The sequence below is a fragment of the Podarcis pityusensis genome, assembly GCF_964106645.2.
Source record: "Podarcis pityusensis genome assembly, chromosome: 13".
NCBI classification, from domain to species: Eukaryota; Metazoa; Chordata; class Lepidosauria; order Squamata; family Lacertidae; genus Podarcis; species Podarcis pityusensis.
This window is the reverse complement of record NC_138038.1, coordinates 42,183,413-42,203,216: the sequence shown is the minus strand read 5'-3', so window position 1 is coordinate 42,203,216 and position 19,804 is coordinate 42,183,413. Positions and strand designations below refer to the sequence as shown.

The following is a 19,804-nucleotide window of genomic DNA, read 5'->3' as shown; positions in this document are numbered from 1 at the left end:
TGGGGAACCTCTGCACATAATTGCTGTTTTTCTGGACTCAGCTTCCTAAGCATGGACGTGTTGAAGCAAACCAAATGGATACAGTGTGCTATGGGAGAGGTTCCATGGTCATCCGGAATTGTGACAGAAGGGGTATTCTGATCCCAATCACGTCCCATAGAAAGAAATTGCCACAAGGGACTGAGGGAAAGAGCCTCCCTTCCTGGAGTCTCATGTGGATACAGACCCTTGGGTTCAACGTCTTTCCTTTCCTTTTTGGGCGGCTGGTGGTAGAGATAAATAAGCAATGGTTTTAAAAGGAGGGACAACTCAGTGGTAGGAAGGCTACTCTTTATCTTTTCTTTTCCCCCTCCCCTTTGAAACATCTACATGTAAGAATGAGCAAATCTACTGGGTCAATGATTTCATATATATATATATCTGTTTTACAATTTCAAATAAACATTTTACAGACTTCCAAATGACTTCCCTTCTTCTCTTTCCATGGTTCATTTTACATATCTTACATCCCAGCACATTTTACTATAACCATTCAAATCAGTTTTCCACTACAGTGGTACCTCGGGTTACATACGCTTCAGGTTACAGACTCCGCTAACACAGAAATAGTACCTCGGGTTAAGAACTTTGCTTCAGGATGAGAACAGAAATCATGCAACAGCGGCGCAGCGGCAGCAGGAGGCCCCATTAGCTAAAGTGGTGCTTCAGGTTAAGAGCAGTTTCAGGTTAAGAACAGACCTCCAGAACGAATTAAGTTCTTAACCCAAGGTACCACTGTATTATATCCCTCAAGAATTATTTAGATATTATAAAGATTGAATTTCATGCTTCCAGCATTTTCAGCTATACACACTTATTTTCCATATACTCAATAAACTTTTTCCAATCTTCCTTAAACGTATATTCTTCTTGCTCTTTTATTCTATATGTTAAGTCTGCCAGTTGTGCATATTCTGTCAACTTGGTTTGCTAATCCTCTTTAGTTGAAACACCACTCACTTTCCATTTTGGGGGCTAACAAGACATGAGCTGCAGATGTTGAATACATCAATAATATTTCTGATAACTAGGAATTTCAGTCTGGGTTATCCCCAACAGAAAGGACTCTGGGTTTAGGGGGAAGGTAATATTAAACATTTTTTTTTAGTTCATTATAAATCATTTCCCAATATTCTTTTACCTTTTTACATGCCCACCACATGTGAAATAATGTTCCCTCCACACCTTTACACTTCCAACACTTATTAGATTCTGTCTTGTAAATCTTAGTCAACCTGCTTCGAGTTAAATAACATCTATGAATCATTTTCAAATAGTTCTCTTTCAAAGAATAACATGCTGTAATTTTCAAGTCACTTTTCCAAAGTTTCTCCCAGAGGTTAAGATCTATATTGTGTGCTTTATCTATTGCCCAGTGCGTCATTGAAGCTTTAACAAGCTCATTTTTGTTTCCCATTTTAATAAAAGATAATGTATTTTAGACAAAAATTTATCTTTGTTTTACAAGAGTTCTGTTTGGAATTGTGAGCTATGGTCCAAAAAACAGTTCTTTCTGTCTAATTTAAGCATATCATGTAACTGATGATATTGCAACCAGTCTGCAACTTGACTACTTAGGTTTTTAATTGGTTTCAGTTTGGGTTACACCCCACCCACCCCCATCCCGGTAAAATCCAGCAATTCCCTGTAAGTCACTTATTGTCTATCCATATTAACTCTTTAATTGTAATTGCCTTGATAGGAGAAAGCCATAAAGGTGATTTTCTTTCCAGCAGTTTTTATATTTCTCCCAAACTCTATACAGATTCTTCCTAAGAATGTGGTTCATAAAACTCTTATAGGGGCTGGTAGTTTTGCTTTTAATCTGCTATGTTTTCTAAATGTTGTTGACTGCCTTGAAGAGCCAAGTAAAAAATGGGATATAAAACAAAAAGCTATGGAAGCCTCTTCCCCTAGCACCACTGAACTCTAAACATATTCAGTACAGTGGTGCCTCGCAAGACGAAATTAATTTGTTCCGCGAGTTTTGTCGTCTTGCGATTTTTTTCGTCTTGCAAAGCACGGTGTCGGGAAAGTTTTGGAAAAGCTTCAAAAATCACCAAAGTCTTTATAAACCTCAAAAAAGGCTACCACACCACGTTCTATGAGTTGCTCCTCGAAGTCAAGTCGCAACTGTATTAACGGTGTTAAGAAAAAGGAAACAAACTTGCAAGACGTTTCCGTCTTGCGAAGCAAGCCCATAGGGGAAATCGTCTTGCGAAGCAGCTCAAAAAACAAAAAACCCTTTCGTCTAGCGAGTTTTTTGTCTTGCGAGGCATTCGTCTTGCGAGGTACCACTGTAAACATATTCTTTGATTTTTTTTTCCAGACATGGATGATTGTTTTCAATATCCAGAAGATCAGTACCCAAACATTGGCCAGGATATATGTCTTCCAAAAATATTAACTTCCTGTCTTACGATGAACCTCTGGGAATCAGTTGCATTATTTCCGCAAATATGACACAGAATGAGAGATGTGAGGGGGAAATGTGGACTAGTCTACATGGGCCAACAGATACTTGCCTTGTGCGAAGGAATATCAGAGCAAAAGAGACAAGCAAAGACCACATCAGGGCCTGGTTCAGTTGGCTAAAGACAGGGCTAACTGAAGAAAGAAACATCTGATGCCTGCTGCTGTTTCAAGGGGCTGGTAGTTTTGCTTTGTGATCTGCTGTGTTTTCTAAATGTTGTTGACTGCTTTGACGAGTCGAGTAAAGAAGTGGGATATAAAACAAAAAAGCCTTTCCCCTTACCACCACTAGACTCTAAAAGTCTTCAGTAAACATGTTTTTGTTTTATTTTCAGACATGGATGACTGTTTTCAATGTCTGGAAGATCAGTACCTGTCAGGGAACTGACATCGGAGCCAGAGGCGGAGGCAAGGCTCCCAAGTGATGCTGGAGAAGGGCCCAGCAGGGAGAAAGGCAGCTCATCAGCTGGGGAAGGAATTCAGCATAACACCTGGGATAAAGGGGGGCAGATGGGGGAATCGGCGAGGGGGCTCCAGGACTCTTCGCCAGAGACCAGCGGGGAGAGCACGGGTCCTCCGCTACCCACACCCTCCCTGCGCAGAAGACTCCTAGCCAGGAGTGGCGGCAACTTACGCACGAGCAACCCCTATTATTATTACAGTACCCAAACATTGGCCAGAATATATGTCTTCCAAAAGATATTAGCTTCCTGTCTGGGAATCAGTTTGGTCACTTTTGCTCTTTTATTGACTTTCATTACAGCTTTGGTGCTTAGGATCTTCATCAAGCACAAAGAAACTCCCATAGTCAAAGCCAACAATCGGACCCTCACCTATGTTCTCCTCATAGCCCTCAATCTCTCCTTCCTTTGTCCTTTGCTATTCATTGGCCAGCCCACAAAAATAACCTGCCTCCTTCAACAAACTGCTTTTGGAGTCATCTTCTCAGTAGCAGTGTATTGCATCTTAGCAAAAACAACTATAGTGGTTCTAGCTTTCATGGCTACCAAGCCAGGCTCCAGAATGAGGAGATGGGTGGGGAAACATCTGGCCATCTCCATTGTTCTTTTCAGCTTCCTCATTCAAATGATGATGTGTAGTGCCTGGCTGATAGTTGCTCCCCCACTCCCTGATTTAGACAGGCACTCAGGGACTAAAGAAATTATACTGGAATGTAACGAAGGATTAGTCACCATGTTCTACTGTGTCCTAGGCTTCATGGGAATGCTGGCCCTTGTAAGTTTCACTGTGGCTTTCCTAGCTAGAAAGTTACCAGTTTTAATGAAGCCAAGTTCATCACCTTCAGCATGTTGGTCTTTTGTAGTGTATGGCTGTCCTTTGTTCCAACCTACCTGAGTACCAAGGGAAAGTACATGATGGCTGTGGAGATCTTTTCTATATTGGCCTCTAGTTTTGGGTTACTGGGCTGCATCTTCTTCCCCAAATGTTACTATATCATTTTGGTGAGGCCAGAGTTAAACAGCAGGGGACAGCTTATTATAAGAAAGCATTAAAGCATGAACAAGTCTATTTGACAAAACTGTTCCCCAAAGTCAATACAGCAGCCCATGCAGCTGGTCTCACTGGACTTTCCCCTGACAAAGTACTGTGATACCATCAAGGAACACAGACAGCTATGTGGGCATGAACCATAGCAGAGCCACTCTTCCAAGTTCATTCTTCTCTGAATTTGATGTTCTTTCCCCCTCATACTAAAGTTTAAAAAGGAACACTTTTGAACAAATATTTTAAATTTTGAATTAAAAGCTAAAGGTTGCATTTCAGACTACTAAAGATATTGTTGTAAAATTCACCATATTTTACAAGTGATTTAAAAAATCATGGAAGCTTAGTCCCAAGTAACTACTATGTGTAGGGTTGCAGTAATGCCACATGGCTGGTGTGAAACCAGGTCTCCTCAGCCAAATTCCAAGATCCTGACTACACCAGACTACATTTTGGGATCTCCATTGGTTACAAGGTCTTCTATTATGAACTTCTAATTTCTAACTTCACCAATACACCACTGGTCCCTTATTATCTAATGAAAGGAAATTAAAAATAACAGTCCTGAATATGTGACAAAGACATTTACTTCAGCAATTCCACAGGGAATCCCTAAAACTGAATACATACATTCCTCCTTGGTTATTAACAGGGCTATAATTAAATCTGCTGCTCCTCAAAGATCCCTCTGGATTTTCACTGGCAACTGGCAACATAACACAAAGGATGCTGCAACTTAACCAGAATTACTTAAAAAGAGTCTGGGATACTCCCAGATTGCATCCTCTCAGGAAACTTAACTACCATTCAAATGAGACAATTTTTATCTTGGAGAAGCTGATTATACTATTGCCAGAGAAATCATGGTTTCTGCATAGAACAAACAGTTGCCCTTGTATGAATGGTGGTTTTAGTTGTCTTGCTGCTGAAACTGATTTCTTACAATGTATGTCAGGCTCGCATAGTAAAATGCAGGCTCCAAAGTCCACACCGTCCACTTCAAATGTATCATCAACCAGGAGAGTTCCTCATTGGTGGCATTGTTTTCCATGGTGGCTTCATCTCCTCTCCAGCAACATTCACTGAGGAACCCCCACCAGCGCTGTCTGAAGAGCTTGTGTAAGAACTAAGCCACTCATTCATTACAGCAGAGGAATGATCAAACCTAGAGCATAATGGCTGAGGCTGCAAACATCTACCCATTGACCTAGGGATAAGCACTTTTGATTTCAGTGGGACATATGCTGATGTGAAAATACATAGGAATGTCTTCTGAATTAAGAGAATACTCTATAAATTCCCATTTCTCAATAGGGAAATGAATATAAATGTATTGAAATGTATATATATTTTTTCGCCCTTTTGAACAACCAATTTTGATAGACTTTATCTGAGCAGGAGTGTTAGTGAGAATGAATTAAATTTTTTTTTACAGAAACTGATTGCTCTTATTGTTTCATTTCCTGATCTTAGGTAAAGTTTGTTTCACAATGACGGCATATACAGTGGTACCTCGGGTTAAGTACTTAATTCGTTCTGGAGTTCCGTTCTTAACCTGAAACTGTTCTGAACCTGAAGCACCACTTTAGCTAATGGGGCATCTTGCTGCCTCCGCACCGCCAGAGCATGATTTCTGTTCTCATCTTGAAGCAAAATTCTTAACCCGAGGTACTATTTCTGGGTTAGCGGAGTCTGTGACCTGATGCGTATGTTTCCTGAAGCTTATGTTACCTGAGGTACCACTGTAATATGAAGTATAGAATCGTGTGAATTACAACCACTGTCTCTGCATCATGAATAAGGAAGGGGTCATTGCAGGAGAAAGCTCAGACATTTTGTAAATGTGAAAAGACTTCAGATTGTAAATGTCAGGATAAGACTTCAGGAAAGATCCCAGGGGTTCCAATGTTCCTATGGGCACCACATTAACAACCCCTGGTCTAGATACCATTGGCCTTAACAGGTCTTTACTGGGACAAAACTAACAAAATGAATTTCAGTAGGGAGAAATGTCAGGTTCTGCACTTAGGCAGGAAAAACCAGCTGTACAAATACAAGATGGGGAACACCTGGTTTGCCAGTGCTATGTGTGAAAAGTCTGCATCAACAGAAGCATCGTACCCCAATAAAAAAAAAAAAAAAACACAGGAGAGATCTCTTCTGCGCTGCGCAGAACACACCTGATGTATTGTGTTCAGTTGTGTTCAGCACAATTTAAGACGGATACTGACAAGCTACAACATGTGCAGAAGGGGTTGACACATATGATCAAGGGTCTGGAAGCCAAACCTTATGAGGAAAAGTTGAGGGGGTTTGCTATGTTTAGCTATGAAAATAGGAGACTGAGGGGATATAGCATAGCCATTTTCAAATATCTCAAGGGCTGTCACCAGGAAGATGGAGCAAGCTTGTTTTCTCTTGCTCCAGAGGGTAGTACGCGAACCAATGGATTCAAGTTGCAAGAAAGGAGATTCTGTGTAAACATGAGGAAGAACTTGCTGATTATAAGAACTGTTCAGCAGTGGAATGGACAGGGAGTTAACTCCACTGAACTCAATAGGATTAACTATTGTAATTCATATCTGTTCCTTCTGATACTGTTTGCTAATCTCATCCTAGGGTGGTGCCTAAGCTTTACCAGCACATCGTGGCCTTGGCATTTGCAGTCAAGGAGATCAATGAAGACCCTCAGATCTTACCCAATATCACCTTGGGTTTTCACTTATATAACAGCTATAACAATGCAAGGAGCACATATCTCGCCATACTGCTGCTTTTATCCATCGTGGAGAAATTTGTCCCAAACTATATATGTGATGTTGAAAATAATCTGACTGGGGTCATTGGGGGACTTGATTCTGAAATCTCCTTTTATGTGGCAACAGTTTTGGATATCTATAAGATTCCACAGGTAAGGCACCCATGTACAATACCTCTCTAAGCTTGCATTGAGAATGAGGCTGAATTCACAGCACCAGTTCAGAGTGTATCACGAGTTCAGGGCGAGGATAAAATTGGGGACAGAACCATTCACACCACCCTCACCAGCCATTTTTGTATTTGCAGCATTTCCTGCTTGATGAGAAGGGTATCTAAATTGAGTTGCAGGGGAAGCGGGGGAATTGGTAATAGGATTAAAATTCACAAGTATTTCCAAGTACAATAATTATTTGTCTTCACAACACCACACCCAATATGTGAATATTTAGGGGGGGGGGCTTTCAAATTAAACACACTCTGGAGTTATGGCAAATTGCAGATACTGTCCAGTTGTGCAGGAGAACAGCAATAGTATTGAGCAGCTGGTTCCAAAGTGAAATAAATGTTCATAGATGAAGTCTGAGAAGTCTTGAAGAAGAAAAGGCAGAAATGGCAGTTCTGCTGTGTGTTGGGGCATGTGCTTTGTGAAGACAAAATAAGCTCCAGAGAAGAAATGTGTATCTGAACCAAGTGGCAGTTCTGAAGTGGCTGCAGTAAATAATGTCTAACACAGTGTTAGGCAATCCTTTGTTTAGGACATCGTGTGTCCCTCCATTCAGTTTAACCCTGCTAAATTGGGAATATATATTTTTTTAAAAAGAATATAATAGGGAAAATGCCCCTCTGTGGTCAACAGAACAAATGTTTAACAAGCAGGAATGAGAGATGACCTCAATTTTGAGCCCATTTGCATGTGTGTCTTTTGTATAAATGAGAAAGGGCATGCAACCCCTGGTGGGTGGCAAAGGGCATGTCTGACTGACAGGATTCACCACATAATGTATATGAATACTGTGGTACCTCAGGTTAAGAACTTAATTCGTTCTGGAGGTCCATTCTTAACCTGAAACTGTTCTTAACCTGAGGTACCACTTTAGCTAATGGGGCCTCCCGCTGCTGCCACGCAATTTCTGTTCTCATCCTGAAGCAAAGTTCTTAACCTGAGGTACTATTTTTGGGTTAGCACAGGCTGTAACCTGAAGCGTCTCTAACCTGAAGCGTCTGTAACCCAAGGTACCACTGTAGTTTGAAAGAACTCTGCAAATATTACTTTGTCTCTTCTCTTCCTCCATTTACTTTTTAGCTCATTTATGGCTCTGCTCCAGTGATGAATGATAAAAGCCCAGGGCTTCCCTTCTACCAGATGGCACCCTCAGAAGACCTTCAGTATGAGGGAATTCTCTCTTTGCTTCTGCGCTTCAGGTGGACGTGGATTGGAGTCATTGCAACGGACGATGAGAATGGAGAAAGATTTGTGCAGACCATTTCCCCAATGTTTACCAAGAGTGGTGTCTGCTTTGAATTCATAGAAAGAATCCCCAAATTTAGTTTTCTTGCTGAAGTTGCTGACATGCTACAACAGGGTGCAACAATAAGCCAGAAAATTTTCATCAGCAAAGCTAACGTAGTGGTTGCCTCTGGAGAATCTTACTCCATGGCAACTTTTATGGTGCTTTCACACATATCAAAACATGATGACAAGACCAAGTATGTAAAAAGTAAAGTATGGATAACAACAGCCCAGGTTGAGTTTGCTACATTCGTCTTTCAAAGGTACTGGGAGGCAGGAATATTCAATGGTGCTATATCCTTTGAAATTCACTTTAGAAACCCACCAGGATTTCATCAGTATGTTCTGCACAGAAACCCTTCCAGCACAGATGGGGACGGTTTTATTGGGGAATTCTGGCAACAGGCCTTTGAATGTGTATTCCCAGATATCACTGCAGAGAAGACAGAGGGGAATATTTGCACTGGAGAGGAGAAGCTGGGGGACCTTCCCGGATCTCTTTTTGAAATGAGCATGACAGGCCACAGTTACAGCATCCACAGTGCTGTCTACGCCATGGCCCATGCCTTACATGCCATGTCCACATCCAGACTCAGACACAGAAGAATGGTGTACAGAGGCAGAGGGAAGAATCTGAATCAACCATTTTGGCAGGTAAAGGCTGAACTTCCACAACTGGCAAAGCACTGCTACTTCCTGACACTTTAGGGTTCCCAAAATTCTATCAGCTTGCTCTTTCCTTTCAGAGTTCAAGCATTTGCACTAGTGTATGTGGAACAAGAACCCAGAACTGAATTTATAATCTGCAGACAGAGTAGGAGGTACACTGATATGTTGGTATCCTAGATGATTTCCCCATATATTGTTCTGGTTGCAAATGGCTGTAGAATCTATAGGGAAGAGAAATGATGGTTGTGTCCTTCTTTCAGCAGTTACTGCCCCATGCTTGAGGAGAAAGCATTTGTTATGATGGAAGCTTTGCAACCCAATGAGATCCCATGCCATTCATAGATACGAAGCCGTGGAATGGTTTAGGGAGATGTTCAGCATTCCCTCTATCCGATATCAACCAATTCCTTTCTTAGAGCCTGTGGTCACAAACCACTGCCGTGTCTTCTGAGATGCTCAGGGAGGGAGGGACGGAGAGTGAGTGAGAGAGAGATCTTGCTGCTTAAACATATTTAATTTGTGGACAATCAGAGAAAGAAGGATTATAAGGAAGATTGAGAGAGATGCATGTGTGTGAAAGAAAATTGGCTGACTCTCTCCATGCTTAGGCCTGTATCCACTGACAATTGACTAAATCCCCCCCACCATTTGTTGTAGGTTCTTTCCAGAGAGAAAAAATGCTCCTCCCTGCATTAGACTTCAGTCTTTTCTAAACCCCTTTCTTTTCTGCTTTCAATCTAGCTCCATCACTTTCTGAGAAGCATCTCATTTAACAATACTGCAGGAGATGTGGTCTTCATCAACCAGAATGGAGAGGCAGCATCTAGCTTGGATATTATCAATTGGATTATATTCACCAACCAAAGTTTGCACCGAGTGAGAGTTGGGAGGATAGATCCACAAGCTCCTCCAGACCAATCATTACTCCTTGATGAAGATGCCATCACATGGCACAGTTGGTTTAACCAGGTAGGGTTGAATTCTTTTCTAATTCAAAAGAGATTCAGTATTGAATAAGCAATCATTATTCACCTGCAAGTCTACTCACTGTTTTTTGTGCCACAAGTTGAGGAGTGGTGTATGACCAGAACACTGATGTATCAGATTAAGAGCCAAAATCTTACTGCTAGAAGCCACACATGGATTAAAAGCAAATATTTTATTAAGGAGGCTACAAAACAGAAGGACCCTTTTACTACAAAATACAGTTAAGCAAGGCTAACAGTGTAAATATGCCTTATTACAAAAACTAGATTATCTCACCCTAATCCCACCCATTCACAGACCCCACTACAAGTGCATCCATGCAAATGTGGTTTTTGCATCACACAATTTATCATCTGAATGTGGGGAATTAGGACCAGGTCAAATACCAGTTTTTCTTTGAAAGGGCGTTGATACAGAAGGACGGGTTTTCTTCCAGTCAAATGGAGCCTCTGGGTGCATTTCCCCAGCACAAGAGGGTGTACATGCACAGAGACCATGAAGCTACAAAGTGGATTTGGAACACTTCCCCAGAAAGCATCTGATGGGTCCAAGAATAGATGTACCTACTGGCACCAAAATCAGTTCTAGAGCTGTCTACCTACTGGGCTACATACTCAAAATCAGCAATTATAACAAAATTAACAGGGAAACTTCAAAGTGTACCTTATGGACAGAGCATTTTTTGCAGAACAGATGCACACCCCAGAGCAATATAGAGGGAACATCACATAATTTCAAACATTACTACTAATAATAAGAAAATAATAAGCCATTACATATTACTGAAATGCTGTGTCAGCTTAGTAACACAGAGAAAGGACTGAGAACATAAAGGGTTCCAAATTCATTAGTGTCTTGATGAAACTTCTGCTCTTTCATTTATGGATTAGATTCAGCCTCTTTCTGTCTGTACTAAGAGATGTATTCCAGGATCCAGCAAGAAAGTGAAGGAGGGGCAGCCACCTTGCTGCTACGATTGCATCCCATGTGCTGAGGGGAAAATTGCAAACCAGGATGGTAAGAGAAATAAATAGATTAGTACTTAGCATTGAAAAGTGCTGTAAGGACGGTTGAGTTTGTTTCAAAAGAGATGATCTACTGTGAGAAGAAGATGTTTAGTCTTAGCCTCAGCTTCATGATCTGTCCTTCCAGTGAGCACTCAGGGCTGATTTCCTTAAGAATGGATAGGTTTGTTCTTCTTGCAGTCCATGGGACTCTCAAGAGCCATAATTCAAAAACATCAATTCTTCGGCGATCAGCCTTCTTTATGGTCCAGCTCTCACTTCCATACATCACTACTGGGAAAACCATAGCTTTTACTCTAAGAAGAAGATAGATAAATTTTATTCGCATTAGCCAACAGCCATAGCATCATAAAACAAGAAATATATACAAATAAAAAGACAACAATGGGTAAAAAGGGCAATCAAATGACCAAGATTATCGTTCAGATAGTGGCCCTTAATCTCATTGCACCCTCGATAAACCTAGCAACCTTTGCTGTTGTCTGATCATTTTGATCTGATAAAAGAAAGAACGATGTGGCCGCAGATGGGAGGCCTGGGATGGTAAGTAAGAGTGGGATGATGATCTCATTCCTCAGATCTTTATAAAGGGGACAGGACAGGAGAACATGAGCCACTGTTTCCAGATTGCCATCTCCACAAGGGAAGAGTCATTTCTCAGACTTTTGTGTGCTCCTGCCTCTTTTTGATCGTTGCCCTTCAGATAGTCTAAATATGTTAATCTAATGAGAATGACGCTGCATTGAGAGTAGCAGGGTGGTATGTGGTTCAAATCATATCTAGAAGGGGCTTTTCATTCCTTTTGACTTACACAAGTTACACCCAGGCTAGTGTGATGATATGTTCCAAAATCATGAGGAGGAATAGCCCTGGCTCTGCAATTTACAGACCAATAGCTCTGAACCGATTAAATGCAACAATACCACATTAAAGAGCATCAGACAGTATTAAACGTGTTTTAATTTGAGCAGAGCTCTTTTCTTCTCAGACAGAAAGTCAACATTTCAGGAAGCTGACGTGATATGAACTAAAGGTCATTTCCTTATTTTTTTCCAGATATGAATGACTGTCATAAATGCCCAGACAAAGAATATCCAAGCAAGAACCGGGATGCATGTCTACCCAAGGATATCAGCTTCTTGTCTTATGAAGAACCTTTGGGCATCAGTTTGGCCTCCTTCTCTTTTTTCCTTTCCTTGATCACAGCTCTGGTACTAGGTACATTTATAAAACACCATGACACTCCCATTGTCATTGCAAACAACCGAAACCTCACCTATGCTCTCCTCATCTCTCTCCTGCTCTGCTTCCTTTGTGCATTGCTCTTCATTGGCCGACCTGAGAAAGTCACGTGTCTCCTCCGGCAACCAGCTTTTGGCATCCTCTTCTCAACTGCTGTTTCTTGTGTCCTGGCAAAAACCTTCATGGTGGTTTTGGCCTTCATGGCTACAAAACCAGAATCCAGGATGAGGAAGTGGGTGGGGAAAGGACTAGGCCACTCCATTCTCCTTTCCTGCTCCATAGTCCAAGCAGGCATATGCACTGTGTGGCTGGCAACCTCTCCCCCATACCCAGATGTGGACATGCACTCTGTGATGGAAGAAATTATACTAGAATGTAATGAGGGGAGTGTGGCCATGTTTTACTGTGTCCTCATCTACATGAGCTGCCTGGCAACTGTATGTTTTGCTGTGGCTTTCCTCGCCAGGAAGCTACCAGACAGTTTCAATGAAGCCAAGTTTATCACTTTCAGCATGTTGGTCTTCTGCAGTGTTTGGCTGTCCTTTATTCCTTCCTATCTGAGTGCCAAGGGAAAATATATGGTGGCAGTGGAGATCTTCTCCATCTTAGCCTCCGGTGTTGGGTTGCTGGGCTGCATCTTTTCCCCAAAATGTTACATAATCATTCTGAGGCCTGAGCTGAACAATAGGGAACAGCTAATAAGGAAGAGAAGGTAAAGAAATAATAACCTGTCCTTTGCTGTATCTTGTGCTTTTTTCTTTGTGTGCAGTAGAATATTTGCAAACACTTGTTCAGCAGTGCCTTACATAATTTTTTTTCTAGATCCCCCCCCCCCTAGATTTTCCCCCTAGATGTTTTTTCTTGATTTTCCTTGTGGTGATTGATGTTAGGCAATCATAGATATTGACTATTGAATTCACTCTGGAGAAAAGAGTGAACAGGGGAACTACCCCTGATGCTCTGAAAAAGCCTTTTTCTCTGCTGGGGAACCAGGAATCTGTCAGCTCCCAGGAATCCTGACAAAGTTAAGAGACTTATGAGTAGAAGAAACATCATCCTGCCTCATTTTGGGATATATTGAATAATTCCTCAATGTTCAAAAAGTCACATTGTCTCCTGATTTTGAAGTGCATGTTAGAATGCTGAAGACAAATGTACAGAATTCAAGGGACACTGTCATAATGTCTATTTTGTCTCTTCCTTTCTTAATGTGGGTGAAGGATTCCAGTTATAGGGAAGTTCACCACATAAATAAGATGTATACTCAAGAATTCATATTATTTCCATATGACAGTATCAATCCATTCCTTCACTGCAGAGAAATAATTATGAAATAAAAGCTCCACAACTTATGTTTGGATTGTATAAAAACTACTTTATCACTTACTAACAGATATATCCCATTTCCATATGTAATGATCACTGCAGTTCAGGTTATAGAAGAGCTAAAAAAGAAGGGAAGGCATTTTGCTACTATGATTGTCTTCTGCAGTGTGTGGTTGTCTTTTGTCCCAACTTAAAGGTAAAGGTAAAGGGACCCCTGACCATTAGGTCCAGTCGTGACTGACTCTGGGGTTGCAGCGCTAATCTCGCTTTACTGGCCGAGGGAGCCGGCGTACAGCTTCCGGGTCATGTGGCCAGCATGACTAAGCCGCTTCTGGCGAACCAGAGCAGTGCATGGAAATGCTGTTTACCTTCCTGCCAGAGCGGTACCTATTTATCTACTTGCACTTTGATGTGCTTTCAAACTGCTAGGTTGACAGGAGCAGGGACCGAGCAACAGGAGCTCACCCTGCCGCTGGGATTCGAACCACCAACCTTCTGCTCTGCAAGCCCTAGGCTCTGTGGTTTAACCCACAGTGCCACCCGTGTCCCAACTTACTTGAGCACAAAAGGGAAACACATGGTGGCTGTGGAGATCTTCTTCATCTGGCCTGTAGTGTGGCTTACTGTGCTGAATCTTTTCCCCAAAATGCCTTGTCATTTTGCTGAGGCCAGAATTGAACAGTAGGGGACAACTAATACTAGGAAATAAAGAATAATCAAGTACCTCATCAGGTCAACCCACACAGATCTGTAATGAAAACCTATTGATTTCAGTTGCATCAGAATCATTAATGCTTCACCAATGCATTACAAATCACAAATGATGTGTTTTGAGTTGCAACATGAGTGATATAAATATGGAGTTCACAACACACTCGGTGATAACCATTGTTATTCATAATCAGAGTAGATCCACATAAATATAGTCCACAACTAATGGGCGTGCTCTCGGTATGAATTGGATTGGACATCACCCTTTAAGAATAATATGGCAGTAAATCATAATTATTATTACTTTGAAGTTCCTCAGTTTTCTAAAATTTTCTAATTTTAGAAAATTATTGATATTTTTCTAAATACCAATAGTACACTAAAAAGAAAAAGAAGAAGGGATCTAGCATATATCTCTCCCACTTAAGAAAAGGCTTTGGCTGAGATAGGATAAGCATGTTTTCTTTCAAATATTACACAGAAACTGTCATTCAAAGCAAGTGATTACCTCTCCTGTAATTATTCAGAATCACATCTTCGTGCCTTCCCTAGGGACCTCCTCTGCCCACATACAGAATAATGAAACTAAGACTGGAGGCTCGTATTAATAAGTATGACGTGAACATGGTTGGGTCTATAGATATACAGAGGCTCATCAGTATGGCTTTGAAGCAGCTAAGTGGGTCACCATTCAAGTTAGTCTCTACTGCTCACAGTCACTTGAATGACGGTAACAGAAGAGGTGAAATGGTTCCTAAATGAATGATCCCTTGCAAGATGGTAGTGTTTAGGTTGCTGGTGCTCTTACTGCCACTGCAGGGGATGTGCAAGTTTCTTCCTCTTCCTCAGTGTTCCATCAGAGAACCTGTCCCTATTCTTCACAAATATTATCAGTCAGGAGACCTCATCATTGCTGGCATTATTTCACAGATCTATATATTTTCAGATACCCTATCCTTTGAAAAACACCCGTCTCAGGAATTTTCAGATGACCATATGTAAGTAGGTGAATCCCCCCCCCCCCGGGAGGGGAACAGTAGTATTCTGTAAATAAATTTACAGCCATCCCAGCCAGTGTGTTTGAATAAAAGAAGGGACCTAGCATCAATCTCTTCCGCTTAAGAAAAGGCTTTGGCTGAGATGTGACAAACATATTTTTGTTGAATTATTACAGAGAATTTGTAACTCAAAGCAAGTGATTACTTCTGTAATTACCAGATTATTCAAAATTACATCTTCTTCCCTTCCCTAGGGACCTCCTCTGTCCGCATGCAGAATGATAAAAATGAGACTGAAATGTCTAATGAATAACTTTGAAATATACAGAGTTCAGTCTATAGACATACATAGACTCATCAGTCTGGCTTTGAATCAGCTGAATGAGTGACCATACAAGTTCAGCTGAGTGAGTGACCATACAAGTTAGGCTTTGCTGCTCAGGAACACTGGGATGGCAGTAACAGATGAGGTGAACTTGTGCCTAAATGAATAATCCCTTTCAAGATGGTAGTGTTTCGGTTGCTGGTGCTCTTACTGTTGGTGCAGGGGATGTGCACGTTTCTGCATATTTGCGTGTTGAGTCCCACAATGCCACCCCCCCAAAAAATTCACACTTCACACGTCAATTTTTGTTTAAGGTTTTTGGCATAATTTTGGCCACAACTTTATTCAAAGTACAAAATGTGAGTGGTTGCTTAGGCATTGGTTATGACTATCTGTCCTTGCCCCAGGGACAGAGCTGACTTCCGGATTCCAGCGGAAGCCAGCGTGGGAAACAAGTATTGGGTGAGAAAGTGAAGCTGGGCATCAGTCTCACACTTCTCACCCTCATGTTCCGGTGGGGCTTGCACGGCCCAAGTCCGATACCAGGGACAAGGACGAAAGAATGGCAAGCCCCTGGATTCCTTTAACGGAATTCCCATTTCCGCACCACCATTGGAGGGGTAGGCACTTACCCCTCCACCAACCAAATTTAACCAATGCCTAACCGCCAACCTTACAAGTTGTGACGATTTGCTACGCAGTAGGCAAAAACCAAATGGCACCAGCCAATCAGCCAATTGGCAAAATTCCTACCAGGCCCCCGCACCAAGGCGGACGACCCCATGACAGGCATAGCAAGGTCAAGATCCAAAAAAAACCCCCCCCCTTTTAAAGGGAGGGTGGGCGGGTGAATCAGTGCAAAAGGCCAAGAGGACGCCCAGCGTTGGACGCCCTGTATTTAAGGCCTCTGACCCCACCTCCAAATTGGCAACATTCAAAACTCCCCAGTAACCCAAGTTAACCATTTAAATGCTTGGGTTCCTCACCAAATCTGCACAGTCACTGCAGGGTGGCATGTTCCCCCAACCGCAACACGTGCTCTCTTTTATGGAGAACACGCTTTCTCAATGTTCCATCAGAGAACCTGTCCCTATTCTTCACAAATATTATCAATCAGGAGATCTCATCACTGCTGTCATTATTTCTCAGATCTACATATTTTCAGATACCCTATCCGTTGAAAAACACCCGTCTCAGGAATTTTCAGATGACCATATGTAAGTAGCTGAATTTTGAAAACAAACAAATATATTATACCCCCAAAAAATATATAACATACCCAGGCTGCCTGTTGGACTTCACTTGGATTTAGCTCTAGTGGTCTGACACATAATTTGACCCTCATTTCCTTACATCCACCGCATTTGATCTTACATTTATACAAGCAGGAATCTGATATCTAAACCCATCCTCTGGAAGTTATGTAAACTCAATATGGCAATAAACAGCGTATTAGGCAAGATAATATTTGTGTTCTCTCTCCATTTCACTTTGGGATATTTGACAGAACTCCTGGAACTGATTTAAATTGGGGTATTGTAAACAGATCATTAAGTTTTCCTACTCAATTTGGTAGGAAAAAGTGGAGGTATAATGCATCTTAAAAAAATTTATGCATTTCCTAGTGCAGAGCAGCTAACACATAAGCCAAGTTCAACTATTATTTTCTTAGCCCTCCCCCTTCACTAAAGCCTAAGTAGTTGTAGCAGTGGATAAAAAAGCACGTTCACTGTTGGGTATAGTAATCCTTTAAAGAATAGAGGAGGAGTCATTTTTCTGCTTATAGGAATTCTTGCTTGCACACATACTAACCTGATCAAGTCAGTGGAAATGTGGGGAGAAGGTCTGTGCACATCTGCTTGTGTGTGAATGGTGTGTATGTGTGTGTGTGTGTGTGTGTGTGTGTGTGTGTGTTCATGCATATCAAAAAGAAAAATAACTACCAAACGTTTAGAAGACATCTGAAGGCAGCCCTGTTTAGGGAAGCTTTTAATGTTTAATAGGTTATTGTATTTTAGTGTTTTGCTGGAAGCCACCCAGAGGGGCTGGGGAAACCCAACCAGATGGGCAGGGTATAAATAATAAATTATTATTATTATTATTATTATTATTATTATTATTATTATTAGGTGACCACATATACTACTGATTCACATACTGTTTTATAATCTAGTCTTCTTTTACACACCTGGGAAATGTGAGATTACAAACTATTTTTGAATTGGATACTGCACTGAAAAGAAGTCAATGTTATGATCTGAAGCAGATGAACTGTAATGTGGCATGTAACTCTCAATACAGGGTGCTGACTCACCTCTACCAGCACATCCTGGCCTTGGCATTTGCTGTAAAGGAGATCAATGAAAATCCCCAGATCTTGCCCAACATCACCCTGGGCTTCCACATTTATAACAGCCATTTCAGTGCAAGCTGGACCTATGAAGCCTCAATGGAGCTTCTCTCAAGAAGGGCCAAGGTCATCCCGAACTATAAATGTGATGCTGAGAGCACTCCAATAGCAGTCATTGGGGGACCTAACTCTAATGTCTGTCTTCATATGGCACCCATCCTGTCTACCTACAAGATACCACAAGTAAGATGCAAATTCATTCACACCTGAATTTCACCGAATTCACGCTTTCAGAAGCAATACATGAAATCAAATGCAGCCATTCTCCAAACAATGTGTCAAAAATGCATAGAGGAAGCTAAACTGTGCATAAAAATGCACGTTAGTAAAAATAACATTAAAATGCAATGTATTAGTGAAATTGCTTTGCAAAAATGTGCATGTAAGGGGAAATAGTATATAAGATTTGTATTTATGAATTTTCATGAGGCTTTTTTTAAAAAGCTAATTGATGTGGTTGCGTGGAGAATTAAACATAAGATTTAAAAATTCCAAACTGGGATTAAATATTGACAGATCTATCCATCGCTGACACATGAATACACAGAGAGAGCAGTAAAGGAGGAGTTGTAAGGATGGTGCATCAGATTCAGCCAAAGCCCAAATCTTGAACTTAATTCGGCCAATTTGGGAGGAATGAGATGAGTTAGGTAGAGACAGTCCCAAATTCAGTCTGGCCCCCAGGAGTGCTCTTAGGATGTCGGGGACAGGGTCTTGGGTCGGAAGATTTGTCAGTGCGTGACTGTACCAAACAGTGGACTGAAACACACAATCAGATGGAGCAGTAGAATCCCCTAGGCAGAGCATCTGGTGAGCTGAGGTTTCAATCCTGCTGCTTGCAAGGGTCTGCTTCCTTGGAGTATTCTTTGCAGGGAATGCACAGGGAAAGTAGACCCCGGCAGGTAAGCAGAGAATTCAATCTTGCAATCTGTAGGATCTGCCTCACCAGTATAGTCCCTGCCAAAAATGAGCAGTAGAAGGTGATCCTGGCAGGATTGTATCCTCCACTCATCATTGGAGAATTCACTCATGCAGCAGCTATTTCCGATTTTTTTTTAATCACTGTGAGTTTGCATTGTTATGCTGAGTGTAATATTTTTTTAAAAAAATAATCATAATAATGCTGTCACTATTGTGAGCAGCTTCAAGATAAAATTTGTTGTTTGAATACAAAATGTAAAATGAGCTGCTCTCCGCAGTCTCATAGTAGTGGGTCATACATATCTTTGTGTGGCATTGCCTCTCACTGATAGAAGCAATTGGCTTTCATTCACATTAATCCCCCTTATATAAACATGGAAGGATGGATTGGGTTTCCAATGATGTTTGGACAATATGGCAAGCCTCTCACTAAAAATTCACACACACAACACAAATACACAAAAGCAACTTTTTAATATTGAAAATCACTTTCCTCCCTTACTTCTTTTTTTAAAATCCTTAGCTTATATATGGGTCTTCCCCAGTCATGAATAAACAATCTCAAGGAGTTTTCTTCCACCAAATGTTCCCAAATGGAGACCATCAATATAGAGGAATCATCAAGATACTGTTGCATTTCCAGTGGACATGGATTGGAGTGGTTTCTCAAGATGGGGAAAATACAGAAGGGTTTATAGAGAATGTACTCCCAATGTTTTCCCAGAGTGGCATCTGCTTTGACTTCATAGAAAAATTCCCCAAACAAACAACATCCAGTGGTATCACTGACATGGTGGGGGAGGGCTTTCACAGTGTCAGTGTTATTATGGGAAGCACTACAAATGTTGTGGTCGTACATGGAGAAATCCAGACCATGATGGCATTGAAAATGGTGCCCCAAGT

The 19,804-nt window shown here is 41.3% G+C and overlaps 2 protein-coding genes across 2 annotated transcripts in view; both read left to right on the top strand.

The window, feature by feature from the left end:
* Positions 1-19,804, top strand: part of LOC308460892 (vomeronasal type-2 receptor 26-like) — a gene marked incomplete at its 3' end in the record, with an annotated part of 285,070 nt that overhangs the window by 201,710 nt on the left and 63,556 nt on the right. The window lies entirely within an intron of this gene.
* LOC308461346 (vomeronasal type-2 receptor 26-like) lies at positions 8,087-12,999 on the top strand. The gene is made up of 4 exons (XM_080978200.1): positions 8,087-8,941; positions 9,698-9,925; positions 10,834-10,960; positions 12,025-12,999. The coding sequence occupies exons 1-4, from the start codon at positions 8,105-8,107 to the stop codon at positions 12,924-12,926; spliced, it is 2,094 nt and encodes a 697-aa protein (XP_080834326.1). The 5' UTR covers positions 8,087-8,104; the 3' UTR covers positions 12,927-12,999.

Coding starts and splice junctions, on each gene's coding strand:
- LOC308461346 (XM_080978200.1), top strand. CDS start 8,105: ATGAATGATAAAAGCCCAGGGCTTCCCTTCTACCAGATGGCACCCTCA. Junction 8,942..9,697: donor TGAATCAACCATTTTGGCAG/GTAAAGGCTGAA, acceptor CTTTCAATCTAG/CTCCATCACTTTCTGAGAAG. Junction 10,961..12,024: donor GAAAATTGCAAACCAGGATG/GTAAGAGAAATA, acceptor ATTTTTTTCCAG/ATATGAATGACTGTCATAAA.